This window comes from Perna viridis, chromosome 9 (assembly GCF_037379345.1).
Source record: "Perna viridis isolate PV_CMFRI_1.1 ecotype Kerala chromosome 9, ASM3737934v1, whole genome shotgun sequence".
Lineage (NCBI taxonomy): Eukaryota > Metazoa > Mollusca > Bivalvia > Mytilida > Mytilidae > Perna > Perna viridis.
In genome coordinates this window covers 16,619,356-16,637,483 of record NC_142453.1, presented here as the reverse complement: position 1 = coordinate 16,637,483, position 18,128 = coordinate 16,619,356, and the positions used below count along the sequence as shown (strand labels likewise).

Sequence of the window (18,128 nt, the reverse complement as noted above, 5' to 3'; positions counted from 1 at the left end):
GACAGGGTAAAAACAATATAACTCACCACTAAAGTGAGGGGAGACATAATTCACTAGATACACAGTATTTTACACTGATAATTAAGCATATATTACCTTTGTTCTGCTGCCTGTGGGATCAGTATTACTGAGATTACTGTGTGAACACTGTGTATTTGAACAATCATGATCAAAATTGTGATTGAAGGTTAATTCTGTCCCTGTAATAAACAAATCAAATCAAGTGTGTGGAACTTAATGACAGTGGCATAGATTTTAGGCCAACAGAAGAAAAAAATGGTGTTCGAGCCTTCCAAAGGCCTTAATTATATATTTTATCAAATTATCAATGAAATAAAAAAATCGCCTCTGTTATCATTTTTTGTGACTATCATTAATATTAAAATATCTGTATTACTTTTTTTGAGGAAATAAAAAAGGTAAAATTAAATGCCACCCTTCTTCATTGATTTCCATAAGAAAGGGGCTGAGAACCAAGAAATTAACTTTGAATGGCCTAAATACCTCTTAGCCAACCGCAAGTACACCTAAATTTCACATCACTTTAAAACTTTAAATTGATGAACATGAATACTCCAGGAAACTAGTCATGTGTTTACCAAATGTATACAAATTTTTTCCTGTCAAAGGCATTACTGAAAGTGCATTTTGCTTTCATGAAAATGGCCTGACGACCTAAGAATTAAATATGAATGGCCTAAAAACTTCTTTATAGTCAACTGCAAGTACATCCAAACATCACTTTAAATTGATGAACATGAATGCTCCGGGAAACTAGTCAGGTATTTACACAATGTGTACAATTTTGATGCGTAAAATGCATCATCTGAGGTGCATTTTTGAAATATCACAATTAAAACTGCGAGTAACATTGTTGGTTTAATTATTGAGCTATATTTTATGGGAGTTAAGTACACTTAATTAGTCACCAGGTAATAAAAACCTTGACATTTTATGAGCAACTCCGTGGGTGTTTCTAGAAAAGCAGATGACACTTACTACAATACCCATGCACCTAATTCATTGAGTCAGTTTTTAGTGGATTATGACTAATGAGTTGCTAATTCACTTTTCTTTTTTTTCATGTTATTTGGCTTTTTTCATGTTTATTGTTGTGTGTCCCAGTCTTGTTAATATCCTTGGATTATATTCTTTGGACTACAATTAGAATCCAGGTGCCCTTTATTTCCCTTTCTAATTGTTAGTACCTGTTTCAATATCCTGAATGGCAAACAACCCAACTCTAACTTCACCATTCAGTGTCCATCTCTGTGTCTATAGATTTGGATCATCACTGTGATTAACATACCTGGAGAGACTTCCTTCTGGGTCAGAATCTATTGACCTTGAAATAAACAATAAGTACTCAGAACCTAATAATCATTTTACATTTTAACAGAATATTCAGAAGTGGATTCAGAAATTATAAAAATGGGACAAAGGGGGTCCAAGCTAACATTTGCTAATTTTTGCCAAAATTTTTCAACAAAAGGGTGTTTCTAACCCTCACTCTGGTTCTGCCACTGAAAATTGACAACCATGCAAAATCCTCTGATGTGTAGTTAAGTTATGGTCATATTTTGTGAAATTTTGTGGGTTCTGTTATAAATCTGCTTTCATGCAGTTTTAAATTCACGATCATTCTTCAAATTGCACTGTAATGTTCTTAGAAGAAAATATTACTCACAGTTTAAATTTTGCGTTATGGATCTTGGCATGAAAATAAAACTACCAAAAAAATTTCCCATTTACAATACTCCAATCATTTTTATTATTATATAGAATCTAACTGAAAAACATATGAGGGTTGTTTCTGCTATCAGCTTTTCCATAAGAAAATAAAATTTGGCTGATTCACAATGTCCTGACTTGCTTCATCCATATCAAAGCCATGAATGACATACTGGAAAGACTTCATTCTTTTTATGTGAACAAGAATCATTAACTTTGAAACAAATAGTAAAAAAAGAGACTTCCTAATACCTTGTATTTCCCTTATTAAAGCATAATTTCACGTTTTTGAGTCAAAAGAGTTCTGTAGGTGTGATGACTCTACTTCACCTATTAAAAAAGGTTGGCAAAAATATTTAGGTATATCACCATCTGCCCGACTCTTACTTGGACAGGTATTTGTATCTTGTCACTTTAACATCAACATACCTGTATTCATTCACAAACTGCCCCTGGAATATAAGAAATAAAATCTTGAAATTATGTTAAGGTTAACTAGAGGCTCTAAAGAACCTGAACTGATCACCTGATGCGATAAGCAACATTCTATTTTTTTAAAAGTGATCATTTTTTTTTTGGGGGGGGGGGGGGATAAAATTCCTATAGCAATGGAATAAGGGCAATAAATCCAACATGGCTAAACAGATTTACAACACATAGATGTCATTACGTTGAACATTATTCCCTATGTCAGAATTTTGCTAAACCTGACAGTCTTGGAGAAATATGGCAAAAACTTGTGTCTGACCCCTATGTTTTATTTTTAGTAACAACGGCCATGTTTTTCGACAGATTAAACATCCCCACATCAGTTCTATGCAAAGAAACATTCATACCAAGTTTAATTCTAATTGATCAAGTAGTTTCAGAGAAGAACAGTTATGAAAAATTGTTAACGACAACGGACGCCAAGTGATGGTGATAGCTCAAACGGCATACAGCTAGATGAGCTAAAAGGTTTATTTTTGCATGAATTGCATCTTGATTTTCCCTTTTACACTAAAATTAAAAAGAAATTAAAAAGAATGTAATTGTTTTTGCTTGAGGTAATGATTTTCCCTAAGATTTACTCAATTTCGTTTTTTAAATCTGGCTTTACTTTGCAATTTCTTATATTAACATCCCATAATCTGAAATTTTGGATACGCTCCTGATCATATCACATTTCTTCGTCAAAAATCCACAAAAGTATTTCTAATAAATAGCTTCTCTTAAGCACATGACATGCCTATCCCTTTTTTAATGTTCAAAATTTCATTCCTTTTTATTATGTTTAAAATACCTAAAATTTTGAATGATACAGGAGAACAGTATTCTCTTTCCCTGCTCAGGTATTAGACATAACACCATAGTAATAATATTCCTTGACATTTCCCACCTTCAAATCATTAATTAATTATCACAGACTTTCCCGATTATCAAATATATTCATGACAGTACCATTTAGTACATAATCCATTGATAAATGTAGGTGTGAGAGCACTTAAGGGTGTGACAGACACTCACACTTACGGAAGAACAGACAGGTCAAGTCTGACTGTCTGCTGAGTTGTGTCAGGGAACAAAGAATTGGAAAACTTTTTTTAAACCCTTCTTTTACATTAAAAAGTAAAAATATAACATGTGAACTAACAGATGGATATACCAAATCAAAGTACCAAATAACTCAACCAAAATATGGGCAAATAACTCAACCAAAACATGGACAAATAACTCAACCAAAACATGGGAAAATAACTCAACCAAAACACAAGCAAATAACTCAACCAAAACATGGGCAAACTACTCAAACAAAACATGGGCAAATTACTCAACCAAAACATGGGCAAACTAAAACAAACCCAATGAAAAATCTTAAATCCAAATACATTTTTTACAGACTACAATAGATTTACCTTTTTAATAGGAACTTTTGTTCGTAGCCCTAGTCCTAGCCTTTTTGGATGAATTCTAAATGTCTCCATTTCAAGATATTCCTTCCACTTAAATTGTTGATTTAAACATTTTTTCCCTGCCCGACACACCCTTGAGGATTACACTCAACTCTGAGCCTCCTATTTATACAATTACTAAGATCCCCACAAGGTCTTCGCTTCTTTGGATCACATTCACTCTTAGGTGCATCTGATAATGTAACTTGACACATCTGAACACTATTCAATACTTGTAAAGTTGACTGAAATTTGTGAAATATACATTAATTTGAATTACAAAATATACTTTCATTCAGAAAAAAATAACAAAGGTTTCAATTTTTAATGAAACTACAAAAGAAAAGACGAGGACACTGGAAAAAAATAGTTATGCTATGGAATGGATAAAACCAAAGGAGTCAAAAAATCTGGCAAAAATTACTGAAGATAAGCAGCGAACATCCTGAAGTACAATAAAATTCATCATGGCCTAGGTCAACCACCGATTGCCATGAACCTTTTAAAAGTAGTTGTGCTAATGTTCTTTTGAGTTTTGTTTTGTTTTTGGGATTCTGTCAAATAATTATCAGTTTTGTTCAGCAGATAAAAGCGTATATAAATCACTTGTCAAATTTGTCCATTATAACAGATGCATATCTTCAATATGTATACAAATAATATGTAATGTTTGAATAAAATGTGTTTTACACTTTTGGAGTGAATGATTACAGGGGTGGATCCAGAAACTTTGAAAAGGTGGGGTCCAGAAAAGGGGGGTTCCAGGATACCATTTGCTCATTTTTGCCCAAAATTAGTATTTCAAAATAAACAAAACTTTCCAAATAAAGGGGGCGGTCCATCACACTAAAACCCCACTGGATCTGCCACTCGATTACACTAAGTAGGTACACAAATATGACGGACAGACAGATGAAAGGCTTAGAGAGGCTATTAGACCTACCTTTACAGTTTATGATGCAAGTAAAAACAGATCAAATGTTTATATAATTACACGTAAAACTAGCCTAAGTTCGCTCACTTCATCTTACAGACAAAAGTATATGAATCATAAAAAAATCAACATTTTCCATACCGTATGTATATTTCCTCTTTGGCCCTGTTCACTTCTTCTTTGTTTCTTTGGAGATCTTTCAATGTTTTCTTTAGGTGCAGATTGTACCTAGAAATAAGTTCATTATTTGAATTTATATTTTGTATTCGGTAACCACTGTTTTTTTTTTTTTTATCAAATTAAGCATTGCAATTAAGTAATTGTGTTAAATTATTCCTGTCTGGCATATTTTCATGAAATTGCCAATTTATTACAAAAAGGATATGGAATCTATGGGGGCATGATGTTACTGATTATTGTTGATACTGGTTATTTCAGATACAGGACATGGTGTTACTGGTTATTTCAGATACAGGACATCATGTTACTGGTTATTTCAGATACAGGACATGGTGTTACTGGTTATTGCAGACAGGACATGATGTTACTGGTAATTGCAGACAGGGCATGATGTTACTGGTTATTGCAGAGACAGGGCATGGTGTTACTGGTAATTGCAGACAGGGCATGATGTTACTGGTTATTGCAGAGACAGGGCATGGTGTTACTGGCTATTTCAGATACAGGACATGATGTTACATGATATTGTGATAAAATTAAATGTCCTTCATGAGTAATTGAAGCATAACACCCTCTTTTACGTTCATGTTCATATCAATTATTGATAATACCATTTCATCTGTCACCCTTACAAGTCTGACTTCTGGTTGATTTTTCAGGATCTGTAATTATCAACAAAAAAAGCACATGATTTGAAAGTGCAAATTTAATCAGTTCATAGCATAATTCTTTCTCATCCATCAAATCTGACTTAATATATGATGTGTAAATGAATGGAACAAAGCAGATTATTCTGTCTCAAGCCTTTTACTGGCTCTAATCTAATTAAGGGATGGTAGACATGTTTGTTTACGATATGTATACAAAATTTACATTGTTGTCATTAAAGAGGCCTTTGAAGATGAACAATTAATGATAATGCCTGAAATGACATATGCTAATTAGATTGGAATTATCGCATGTTGAATTTAAACAGGTTTGTTTCAGACAAGATTCACTATACATTGTATTTCTATAAAGGCTATCCAGGCAAAAATGTATAGGGGGGTTGGACAGCATTTTTAAAAAAATTGTTGGGGGTATTTCTAGGCATATATAGTAATTCTTTCTTATGAACATTTAACTTCAATTCTGTGGGCGGTGGGATATAAAAAAATGTGCTGTCCAACCATCCCATACACATTTTTCTTGAAATAGCCCTAAGGTTGTTTTAAGACAGATTTTTAGTATTAAGCAATATGAAATTCTCTTTATTACAAACCCTTTGCTTTTCTTTCAACTCTTTTCTATTTTCTTTCCTCACTGAAGGTTTGTTCTTCTTCTCTATTGTTTCCAATTTAATATGACCACTTATAATTTTCCTTAATGATGGATCCTAATAAAATAAGGTAAAACACACATTTAATTAAACAGAAATGATTCCCTTCATGCACATTTTCAGCATAAGTTGATAATTCAGTTTCTGATGTAGCATGCTTTCTGATTGGATGAAAAATTTTATCCACCATCTCATAGACAAAATTTTGTAATATGACTAAAATCATTGTCATTTTTTTAATGATTTGCATGCTAAATTTTGATACTGAAATTAAATTATAAAATGGTTTGATTTTACACATCCATAAACTCTGGAAAACAGTATTTAATCCTCATAATTCCAATCCCAAACTATCTGAAATGTATTTATTGTTTTTTTTTTCTTTCAGACTATCATTTAGTGAAATTGACATAGCATATGGCAGCATTCAATTGACAAAATAACATGGTTGTAAATTTCAATATTCAAAGTAAAAAGTGCTACTGATCATGCTGATAAACATGTTCTTTCACAACTGTTGTTTTGACAATATGATGTCAAAAATGAATGGAACTAGATATCATTGAGATGGGAGCCATCTCTGTGGGCCCCGCTGTCAATAACATGTGGTAAATGAGCTGATATGAAGCATTATTTGAAGTTATTACATAGTCTCGTTATGTTGTCAACCGAAACCAAAGTTTTTAACCTTGACCGTTGACTTAGGAAGTTGTACATACATAATGAGACACCCTCTGGTGTTAGTTAATATACATGTATGTGTTAAGTATAAACTTTGAAATCATAACTGTTCTCAAGATATAGAGACCTTTGACCTAGAAGTTGAATATACATTATGACACACCCTCTGGTGTTGGTTAATATACATTATAGTATAAAGTATAAAATCATAACAGTTCTCTAGATGTAGAGCGGACACAAATTTGTTACGGAGAGACTGACAGAATGATCACTATAGGATGACCCGCCTGAGGCGGGCCCCTAATAAATCAGATAATACTGTTTCTAGCCTTAACTTAGTTCTAATTTATTTAAGTGATGGGAGACATGTTTGTTTATGATATGTATATGGAATTTACGCTGTTGTCATCAAGAGGCTGTAGAAGGTGAACAACCAATCACAATGCATGAAATGACATACGCTAATTAGATTAGTATTTCTATAAAGGCTATCCAGGAAAAAATGTATAGGGGGGTTGGACAGCATTTTTAAAAAATTGTTGGGGGGTATTTCTAGGCATATATAGCAACTCTTTCTTATGAAAATTTAATTTTAATTCTATGGGTGTTGGGGTATAAAAAAAAATGTGCTGTCCAACCATCCCATACACTTATTTCTTGGAATAGCCCTAAGGTTGTTTTAAGACAGACTTTTAGTATGAAATTCTCTTTCTCACAAACCCTTTGTTTTTCTTTCAACTCTTTTCTATTTTCTTTCTTCACTGAAGGTTTGGTCTTCCTCTCTATTGTTTTCAATTTAATATGACCACTTTTGATTTTCCTTAATGATGGATCCTAATAAAATAAGGTAAAACACACATTTAATTCAACAGAAATGCTTCCCTTCATGCACAGTGCTTTTCAAAGTACACACACACATACTTTCAAAGCCCACTAAGAGAAGGGCCAAGAGTTCCAACATCCTATGGAAGATTTTTTATCTTCCCTGTATTTTAAAAAACATGATCTGAAGAAGCAGTGTAGAGATTAGGTCCTAATCTACCATTCAAAGGCATGGAAATTTGATATTTACAGAGCATTGCATTCAGTATTAAAAACTAGCATCTTTCTGTGTAAAAATATGATAATCTACTTCTGCATTATAAAAATGCAAAGAAAAGCAATAAATAGATTTGGCATGGTCATGCAGCATCTATGGATAATTAAGTAAACAATAAAATACAGATCCGTCTATAGATTTCAATATGTTCTAAATCATTATGGTAAGGGAAAAAAAAATAGAACAAGACTTACAAACCCTATAGGGTTATATATGTATAAAAAAACCTAAAAAAAAACAATAACAAAAAAAAAACAAAAACAAAAACAAAGATTTTATTTACCTTATTTGCCTAGTTTGTACAAGGACATGTAATTTAATATGAATACGTAAATCATGATTCAAAGTACACTGATTACAATGATTGCTTACAAAAAAAAATAAAAAACAATAAAAAATTATACTTGCTTTAATAAGACTTAATTTATTTGGTTGTCTGGGTTTCTTTGGTTCCTCAACAGGAGTAGATTTTTCCTGTAGATGAAAACAAAATAGACAGTCATGTATGCATGGAATGTAGATAAATTACTTCATCAAATTCACAATATCTGGGGGAAATACCATCCGAGATACTAACATGAAGTTTCATTCCTTGTTGTGCTAGGAATACAACCACAGTGTGTTAATATTAGAGAGCAAACAAAACCAATGATATGTATGGCCCATCTATATGAAACAACACACCAAATTTGAAATCAATCCATTTATTGGATGCCAAGTTTTTGTGGCGAAAAGTTTCTGTATCATTCCATAAAGTGAAAAATCATGAAAAAAGCAAAACCCCATGGAACAGGAACTTGATATCAAACAGCACCCTGAATTGCTTACAAGGCATACCCCAGCTATATAAAGACACACACCAAATTTAAAATCAATCCATCCATCCATTGGGAGCAAGATAAATGCCATAGAATTTGGATGGACAGACAATGTGATTCCGATATACCACCAACTCATTGAGAGGGGTATAAATTAAACCCTTTGTCAAATATGGAATGAGAACCAGGAAATAGACATTGAATAGCCTTATATACCATTTGATTCTCAAACATGAATCTCTTCCTCATTTTTTTCCCCATCAGTTTTACTCCAACTGTGTACATGACCTCTTCACACTGCAGCATATCTTTCTTACTGAAGCCATAGTTCAGCCACTGAAAGGTAATAAAAGCTTGATGTAAATACATGAATTTCAATACATTGGTTATCATTCAAGCCTTCATTTTTGAGCTGACAGTCTGTACACAGACCTGTTAAGTGATGATAATATTTGGCATACAGTACCGTATAAGTGGTTATTTTTGCAACAATTTAATTTTTGCTATATTTGCCGTCAAAGTTGGAACACAAAAATCAAATCACATGAAATATTTTGTATTGTTGAGAGCCGTTTTATTTCAAATAAACATATAAAATTTAACATCTTTTTCATAGTCGTTTTATCCATCAATGCCATTTCTTGAATTTCATGGTATTAACAAACCTTCTTCAGCTTCTTTTTCTCTCAAAAAACACTCTCTTATCTTTTTCATAAACTGTCTGATTTGAAGCCAGTATTTTAGTGAAACCCCTGGTTTGCATACTAACAGGCCCCGTGCAGGTCCAGGTGTTAAAAGAATAGGCCTGCAGCAGTGCTAAGCTTGTCGTAAAAGGCAACTAAATAGTGTTCAGAAACCTAGCTGGGGGCTAGGGTGCTCTGCCCACAGAGCAACTGGGATGTGTGCCCCAGGTAGTGGAATGGGGTATCCCTGGTGTGTTACATGCTGGGGTTGTCAGGCTATAATATGGAAAACCTGACCGCAAACCATAGTGGTGCACCGTGTTGGGAAAGATGCCACGTTCCTCGCACGTTAAAGAACCCTACTGTGGTATTCTCCCGGAGTAGAAACCATAGGTTCCGCCACAGGAGGCTAAATTGCCGGACCCTACCCACCTCTCCCTATTTCCAGTGGCAATCAAAATTTGTCGACCCCATTGTCCTTGTGTCCCATCCCTTTTTCATTTCATCATCATTTCATGTTCATTTTATCATCAATTTCATGTTCATCATCTGAATATAGCTGAAATATTGCTGCTCGGACGTTATACCCAAACAAACAAACAAACAGCATACTAACAGGAAATGTAAACATTTTAGCTGACTCATTGATTCAGGGACATAAAAAAGGAATGAATCCAATACATCACAGTATTTTAATCAAAAATGGTTTTCAAACATAGGAAAACATAAAACATAAAAAAACCTTTTATTGAAAAGCTAAATAATGAATAAATACGCATTTTCCACACCACAATGTGGTCTTCTGCTGGTGATTGTTCCTCATTGAGTCATTCTCATTGATTACCAGAGAATTTGGTATTCAATGAACTGTTTGTCTTCCACGAAAAATTAGATTATGCTTAAAAAAAGCTCACCCAGTTTTTGAACAAAAATGTGAAATTTACCACACGTGGAAAAAAAACCACTTATACGGTAAAGCAGGTAATTTTTGCAGGGTATCAGTACTTATTTCTGTATTTTAGTTGTTTATTTAAAAAATGCAAAAATTTAGTCCTGGCTTAAATATTTAGTGTATCGCTTATCATCCACCAAAATATCCGGTAAGAAACGCCAAATTTTTGTGAGTGTATCTGTTGGCTTAAAAGTTGCAAAAAAAAACCCCGCCATATGGTACATGTATTTACAAAATTAGTCAACATTTCGAGTTAGAAATTTGACAAGCAAACACATCTTTTAAGAAAACATTAATCCCTCAATTTGATTTTGATTTCTAAGTCACAAAAGTTCAAAAAAATATAAAAAAAAAAAAACAATGAAGGAAATAAAAATTAGCTTTCCCATTGTATTATAAACACTCTGCCAAAATTCACTTTAATCCCTTAAAGTGTTAATAACAAGCATTATAATTATAATACATTTGTTCAGAAGACAGTGTATTAAAACAACAATGTGCTGGCACTAACTTTTAAGGCAGCATTGTTAATTTTAATAAGAGTAGTGAATAAATTTTCAGTCTTACTGAGACAAAATATGTACTGTACTTGTATGGGAAAAATTTCCTTGTCTATGGTATATGGGGGAATGGGGATTTTGAATGGACAGGATGAGGAAAGTAGATTTTTTAGTATTTATTGATATGAAAAATGTATTAAATTCTACTAAAAATAATAGTGTAAATGTCAAATACACTAAAAATATAAAATTTAAACTTGTGGGATGGGGATTTTTCAATAGGGAATGGGAGGATGGTATATGGTGTAAGTTGGAAGGTTAAACCATTAAAGAACTGTATCAGAAATATCCAAATGCAATATTTCATATTCACATGTATATCAACCGGTATGTAATATTTTCTGAATATTCTGGTTTACTGCTTCACTGTACTACACAGGGAAATACCAGTCAAGTGAAGCTCATGTGATTTTTCACTTCACATAATTTTGGTGTGAAAACTTCAGGTTAAATTCATGTGAAAACTCAATTCATATGTATATCATGTGACATTTGTCACAAAATTGATATGCTTAAATCTGGTGAAAGTCATGTGAAAATATCTTGCCCGTGAAGTATGTATATTTGATCATTTTGATGCAATGTTTCTGTTGTAATTACCAGAATTCTCAAGCATAAGTTATGAAATGACAGCACTGACCTGGGTTTCATATAAAAAATCTTCTCAAAAATAACATGGATGGAATGTATCCCCATTTCATAATCACCAACATTAATTCAAGCATTACCTCCCATTTTTCAGACGGCGTCTCCTTCATTTTTGATTTTAGATTATTCCTAGCAATCCTCTTGGATAGAGGGGTTCTTTTTTTCTTCATTGCCAACTTCTTCAACTTAGTATTACTTGGCAAATATATTCTTGTAGGTTTTTTCAATGGTCTCAGCTTAAAGGGAGAAATCTAGAAAAAGAAAAATTTTATGAATTAAACTTTATACAATGTTATACTACATTTGTATTAAATATGAATTTAGGCTTTGTCTGTGAAGAACAAAGCTACTTTTACTCAAAATAACATTTGACATGCATGATCCAAGACAGAACAACAAAAAAATGCATTTTTTTCATGTACATGTAGTTCATTCACAATGATGACCTCACAACATTAAGAAATTGATAAAAATAAACATTCAATTTTGACCTTCACATTAGGCTATCTCACTCTACAAATAAAATCAAACAAATGTTCTGTATCTCTTTTCATAATTTTCCATTAACTCCAAAGAGTCAATTTCAACAGTAAATATTTTTGTCCTTTCAGAGGCTTATAAATAAATGACTTTCAAAAGAAACTCCTTTAAATTCTGGCATAAAACAGTCCATACTTTAGCCACTAGCCCAAAGCCTGAGACAAGTAAAAACAGATTCAACCTAGTGAAACATCTCAGAATTTCAGTTGTGTTGTAAAGAAAAATTACTGAAATTGACTATTCAGGCTGAGTAGCTGAAAAAGTTAATGGCACAGACAGGTAAAATCCTTATCAGTAAGGAAAAATGACAAACCTTAGGATTTGCTCTGCTTTCCACAAGGTCCTTAAGGTCTTGCAGCTTTCCAATTTTCTCTAGTCACATTTGTCATGTCATTTCCCTATTTTCCACTGCAACTGCAATATATCTCTTTATTCTTCTTAACTTCATTTTCTAATTAAAAAAAAGAACAGTAGTTTGGGATCAACCTTTTCCAGTAATATTTGATAACAATGGAAAAAAATACTGTGAAAGTACTTTAATTCCTGGATACCAATGTTCCTGGATTAAGGAAGTAACACAAGTTTAAGGATTCTTGAATTCATGGTTTTAAGGTTTCAAGTATACTCATCAAAGGAAATCTCCTCTTCCTTGGGAACCATATTTCCTGGTTTGGCCTTAACATGAAAACCATGAAAATTGGTATCCCATGAACAACAGTGCTTTCACAGAACCACAGGTAGATACTGGCATAATCACTCTACATTAGAATTCAGAAAATTACAGGCAAACAATTCCTAAAATCAAAGCTAGAAATAAAAAATTGGAGGATAAAGTCATTTTGGTAAATGTTAACAGGGCTCCAGGCCATGCAGACAGCCAAGGCAACGAAGAGGCAGATCGACTTGCAGAAGCAGCCACCAAAGATGCAGACAAGAGCAACAAAGCATCAATAGTTAGTACCAAACAAGATATAACTAATGCCACTAGGACATCAGCAACAATCATATGGCAGAAGCAATGGGACATGAGTGAAGTGGGTAGGAAATACTATAACCATCACCCTCAGGTCAAACACAAAAGGAAATGAGACCAGCCAACTAAGAAGCATTTTATTTTGTGAAATGGACTCAGATCAGGATACTCTAAGCTAAAGGGATATTAACACATAATTAATAGGTATGTGGAGGATAATAAATGCACTTGTGGAGACATTGAAACTTTAGAGCATTACTAATTGATTGCATTAATCATTATGATACGGAAGGAGAAAAACTGAGCCATTTCATTTATTTCAAAACAGGATCCTTAAATTTGGATTATGGACACCCTATTCAGTATCAATGCAATCAATCTGCTCTGGGTGATTACAATGATGAGACACACAGGTTCAATTCATTCTGCATTTAATTTATTTTATTTTATTTTATCTTATTTTTACCATCATTTGTTTTGGCAGCATCCACCTACCATAGTGCAAGAGTGAAAGTATATCTTTGTTTACTTAATTACAAACATGCAAGTAATAAACTAGGAAATCTGCATCAAAGTGACGCATTTGAAGATTGAAGATTCTTTCTATAGTTATGGTTCTGTAAAAATGTGAATTTAGTTCTTGTAAATGAATTGGAACGGGACAGAGATACCTATAGTTTAACATAAATTACATATTTACTATTGCAAATAAAAATGTCAATACGCCTTCACAGTGCATTCTACATAATCTTTACTACATGTGTAACTTATTCTGATACCTTAAATACAAATCATGTATTTCCTCTTCAAATCACTGTTCTACTACTTGACTTTCTATTTTAAATAATCTGATTATAAATTTTTGTACAAAGCTTATGAAAAAAGTGGAACTAAGTTTGGAGTGTTGAAAACTCACTTGGAGTGCTTGATAAATTAAATGCCCATGTGGGATCTTTTGAATCTGTTCAAATGTTTGATTTTTCATGTTTATATACTTCACTTCCACATAATCTGATAAACCAAAAATTCACATCTCTTATCAAATGGTCATTTAATAAAAATCGAGATGTGAATATATTTGTTCTAATTCTTTTAGATCATGTTTTAGTAACTAAAAACATAAAAACTAAGTTCTTCTTTTGACTTTGGATTTCTTTTGATGTGCTTACAGCAATCAAATTCCCGTAATACATCATTTTCTTATGCTTTGGCAAAACCGTTCATGACTAACCCCCGTAATTGGGATTACTTTAGCAAATTAACGTTTTACTTTTTTTCTTAAATCCAAAATTCAAGCAATAATTTCTTTCGATGTAAACAAAGTTGTATAAACTTCTTTTATTTTTAAAGACAGCCAGTTACCTAATACAGCAAAGCATTTCCCTTCCAAACATTTTTTTTTAATTTCAAATATAGAGTTAGCCCCACATTACAATAAAACACAATATTTAAACAAAAGCAGACAGGAGATTATTCATGCATGTCAAAACCAACAGTATTTTGAATTCAGAAACAGTTACAGACCACAAGACTAGTCTTAGTTTATCATATGGTTGTTGCACTTTCAAGATAAAAATTATATACATGTAGATTGTGTATAAAATTGGCACCATACAAGAGTTATTGTTCTTGATCTGGTTTGCCTTGGTTGATTTCATTTTGAGATCAATGTATGGTTTTCTCAAACTGGATAAACTAAGGACTTCTGTTATGTACAAATATAGCATACATGTATGTAGACCAAAAAAACATCACTTGTTAAGTGTAACTGTTTTTTTTCTACACCATGAATCACCTGTACATTAGGCATTGTCTGAATTTTATATGGACTGGTACTTAAATCATTAGACAAAGAACTGAATATACAAAAAATAATTAATAAGGGTGTAATAGAGTGTCAACAGCAGTGTTTCAGGCTTTTCAAATAACTAAAAATAGGAGGAGACCTGGGCATCACCTTGGTCCTCTGCCCTTCAGATAAAAATGAAACACTACTTCAGTAATAACCATCCAATATACATGTACTAAAAACTCACTTGTATTTACAAAAAAAAGGTATTTCTTAAAGCTGCATTAGCTGCCAAATTTGCTCAGTTTTGATTCTACTGAATTTTGCTTATTCAATGAAATAATTTAGTAGTAATGCCATTAAAGCAATAAATGTCGATAATACCTACAGAATATTGTGAAAACGTTTTTTAAAGTAGAGAAGATCGATACAGTACCTGAACTGATCCGTGCAACAAAAATTACGATCGGTTATCGATCCTCGATCAGTTTTCAGTCAGTCATCGATACGTCAAACAGATCCATTATACCGGTGTTCACATCATATGACCACAGAGCGGTCACTGTATTTTACGTTTTTTTGTTGTTTTCTTTGTCAATTTTAAATATATTTACATAATGTAATCAATTTATACTTTTATTTCACATTTCTTTTATATCAAACAGATCTTATGTCATTTTACATAACAAAACTGTGATCAGATCGGTCAACCGTTCATCAATCCGTCAGCGATCAATCAGTCAACGGTCATTGATCCATCAAATCATTGTGTGGATCAGATCAAGGACTGTAGCTCTGATCTAATTATTTTTCGCCATTACTTCCGAAGATTGCCAACAGGACATTCACCTGGGTTAAAAATACTTTAACATTTGTAAAAAAAAATAACAATAAGGGATACACAGGTAAGCACATGTCTTGTTTTCATTTCATTTCATCTACTTCTTGATTAGTTTTCAAATAAATAATGACCATATTTCAGCCACATTATGTCACAATATGTAAATTTCAAAAGGATCCTTGCGTTATATTCGAACTTTTTTCTTTTACTGCTTGAGTCTGCCGATCTTCTTTACAGTTGAATAATCGATTTTGCTTTGCAATCAGATTTGTTATTAAAGGGGCGACCCTTACAGCACATGCTCGGATTAAGGTCACAAGAAGTCATATGCATACAGATTTATCTAAGTCGATTTTTTGTCTTGCTAGACAATAAAGATATAGACACCTATTTCATGTATTTAATGCATTTTACTTGTGGATATCAAATGAAATTGTATAGGAAATGTACTATTTAGTAGAAATAATTCAAAGTTAAGGTATATTTCAACAGAAACAAAAATTTACGAAAATGACAGCTAATGCAGCTTTAAACAGAGAAATATTAAAGTGCCCTCTGAAATCACTTTATAGCTGACACATTCTTTTTTATCATTAGAAAAAAATGCAAACTAACAGTTATTGCTATCAATGTAAATGTAGGTCAATAAACAAATTCTTAGTTGTACATTGTACATGTTTTGTTTATAATCTTCAGATCTACTGACAAATGTTAAATACCTGATTTTTCTGCTCTGATATTTCTCGGAGGGACTGTCTTCTTTGCCTCATTCTTTCTCGTTGTTCCCTTCTCCTTGTAGCAAAACATTTTGAAGCTTTTCTGGGCATATTTCATTTAAATTTCAGTAACTGCATGTATAAAAGATTAAAAACAAAGGCTTAGATGTAAAGGAAATAAAAATTCACAGAAAAGGAAAATACAAGTACAAAAATGTAAATGTATCTTCCTCCTTAAATATTTTATGAAACATTTGACATCTTGAAAACTACATATACAAAAAAATGTAGCTATATATACATCATCACCATGAAAGTGTGATGAAAAGAAAATCATGAGATTTACTTCCCTTAGGAAATTACTGCTTTTCTGGTTATTCTGCCAAAATATGGAACTTCTTAACATTTTTCCAGGAAAATAAAAATTGAGGACTTATCATGTTGTTCATAACAAAAATCGAAACAAAACTTTTTCTGCACTTTCATGTCCTCGTAGATCACATAATAAGTGCCATTAGGGAACCTCGTTTGTCTAGCGATGTCAAGGTCACAGTACAGTAGTTCACTTTCAGACAAAGCAATCGTATATATAATATTGATTTGTTGTGACATGTATCGTTAATTTAATCCTCTATCCTACATAACAATAGCTAGATGAGCTGTCCGTACAACCATACATCGTATACAAAGTTACAGCCCTAGATTATCCTACGAGGAGGAATGACCCGGCCAGCGAGAGCTATATTTTTATATAGCCTAGCTGGCCGAGTCGTCTAGGGCGCTGAACTTTGTGCAGGTGGTCTCAGAATGTGACAATTCTATTCGCTATTCACTGCTCTATCAGATCAAATTGATACAGGGAAGATCATGTTAACTTATAGAAGGGTCTGAAAAATTCCCATTTTTGTAAGAGATGCATCATTTGTTGAGTGATTACATGGCAGAAAATAGTAATTCTCTTTTGGTATTGGTACAATGTACATTTTTCGAACAGCTTCTGTAATTCTGGACAATTTAAATTCCTTTCTGCCAATAATGGCTTTATTTATCCCATCCAATTAAAGTGTGATGTCTCACTGAAAATGAGAATGTGTTTTATTTTATTTGAAGAAAGAGTGAGTAGAAGTGAGCCCTCCCCCCACAACCCAAATCTGGGATAACCCTTTTCTTGTTAATATATATTAGATGACCAACATGTTGGGTAAGAGTAATCAAGCCGATTCAAGGGAACCAAGATTATAGCCGTAATCAAAAGAATGTAATCCAGGGACAAAAAACCTGACTTGGAAAACAGAAATACACAACAAAGAACATAAAGTAACCAAAATCATACATACAAATTACAATACAAAGTAACAAAAGCAAATGGGATCATGGGAGCAAGTAGTTTTGGCACATTTCCTCTCAGCATATACTTAAAAACCCTTTCTGTGGTCTGTAATTTATAAACGATAAAGTGTGTTAATGTACAAAAAGGAACAAATTGTACCTATTTTTTTTAAACACATGAAAACATTGACCTGGAACCGATTAACAGGGAAAGCACTAACCATCGGCTACATTTTAACTCGTCCTAAATTCTAGTCGTACCAAATAAAAAAATCTTTAGTCTGCAGAATAATGTTCGAATTTTTGAATGAATAAAAATGAACCAATGTCACTTCTATGGTTAAATTTGATATCAAATGGAATACTAATTATACATGAGATGGGACCGAAAGCTGATGATATCGT

General features: G+C 32.7%; 1 protein-coding gene and 1 pseudogene across 7 annotated transcripts; one reads left to right on the top strand and one right to left on the bottom strand.

Moving 5' to 3' along the window:
* Positions 1–96: 96 nt before the first annotated feature.
* LOC148606984 (uncharacterized) lies at positions 97–17,965 on the bottom strand. 7 transcript variants are annotated; one of them, XM_088544742.1, is made up of 14 exons: positions 17,884–17,965; positions 16,398–16,526; positions 12,389–12,526; positions 11,616–11,786; positions 8,909–9,028; positions 8,283–8,348; positions 7,496–7,609; positions 6,038–6,151; positions 5,388–5,438; positions 4,738–4,824; positions 3,776–3,907; positions 2,161–2,183; positions 1,209–1,345; positions 97–200 (listed from the first exon to the last, which is right to left on the bottom strand). In XM_088544742.1, exons 4-13 carry the CDS (start codon positions 11,703–11,705, stop codon positions 1,276–1,278), a joined length of 867 nt encoding a protein of 288 aa, XP_088400868.1. In that variant the 5' UTR covers positions 11,706–11,786; positions 12,389–12,526; positions 16,398–16,526; positions 17,884–17,965; the 3' UTR covers positions 97–200; positions 1,209–1,275. The 7 variants fall into 7 exon arrangements, with proteins under 7 accessions (XP_088400868.1, XP_088400871.1, XP_088400870.1 ...); XM_088544745.1 differs by lacking the exons at positions 6,038–6,151; positions 17,884–17,965 and having other exon boundaries at positions 16,398–17,820; XM_088544744.1 differs by lacking the exons at positions 8,283–8,348; positions 17,884–17,965 and having other exon boundaries at positions 16,398–17,810.
* LOC148606985 (uncharacterized) lies at positions 12,783–13,483 on the top strand (annotated as a pseudogene).
* Positions 17,966–18,128: the final 163 nt, after the last annotated feature.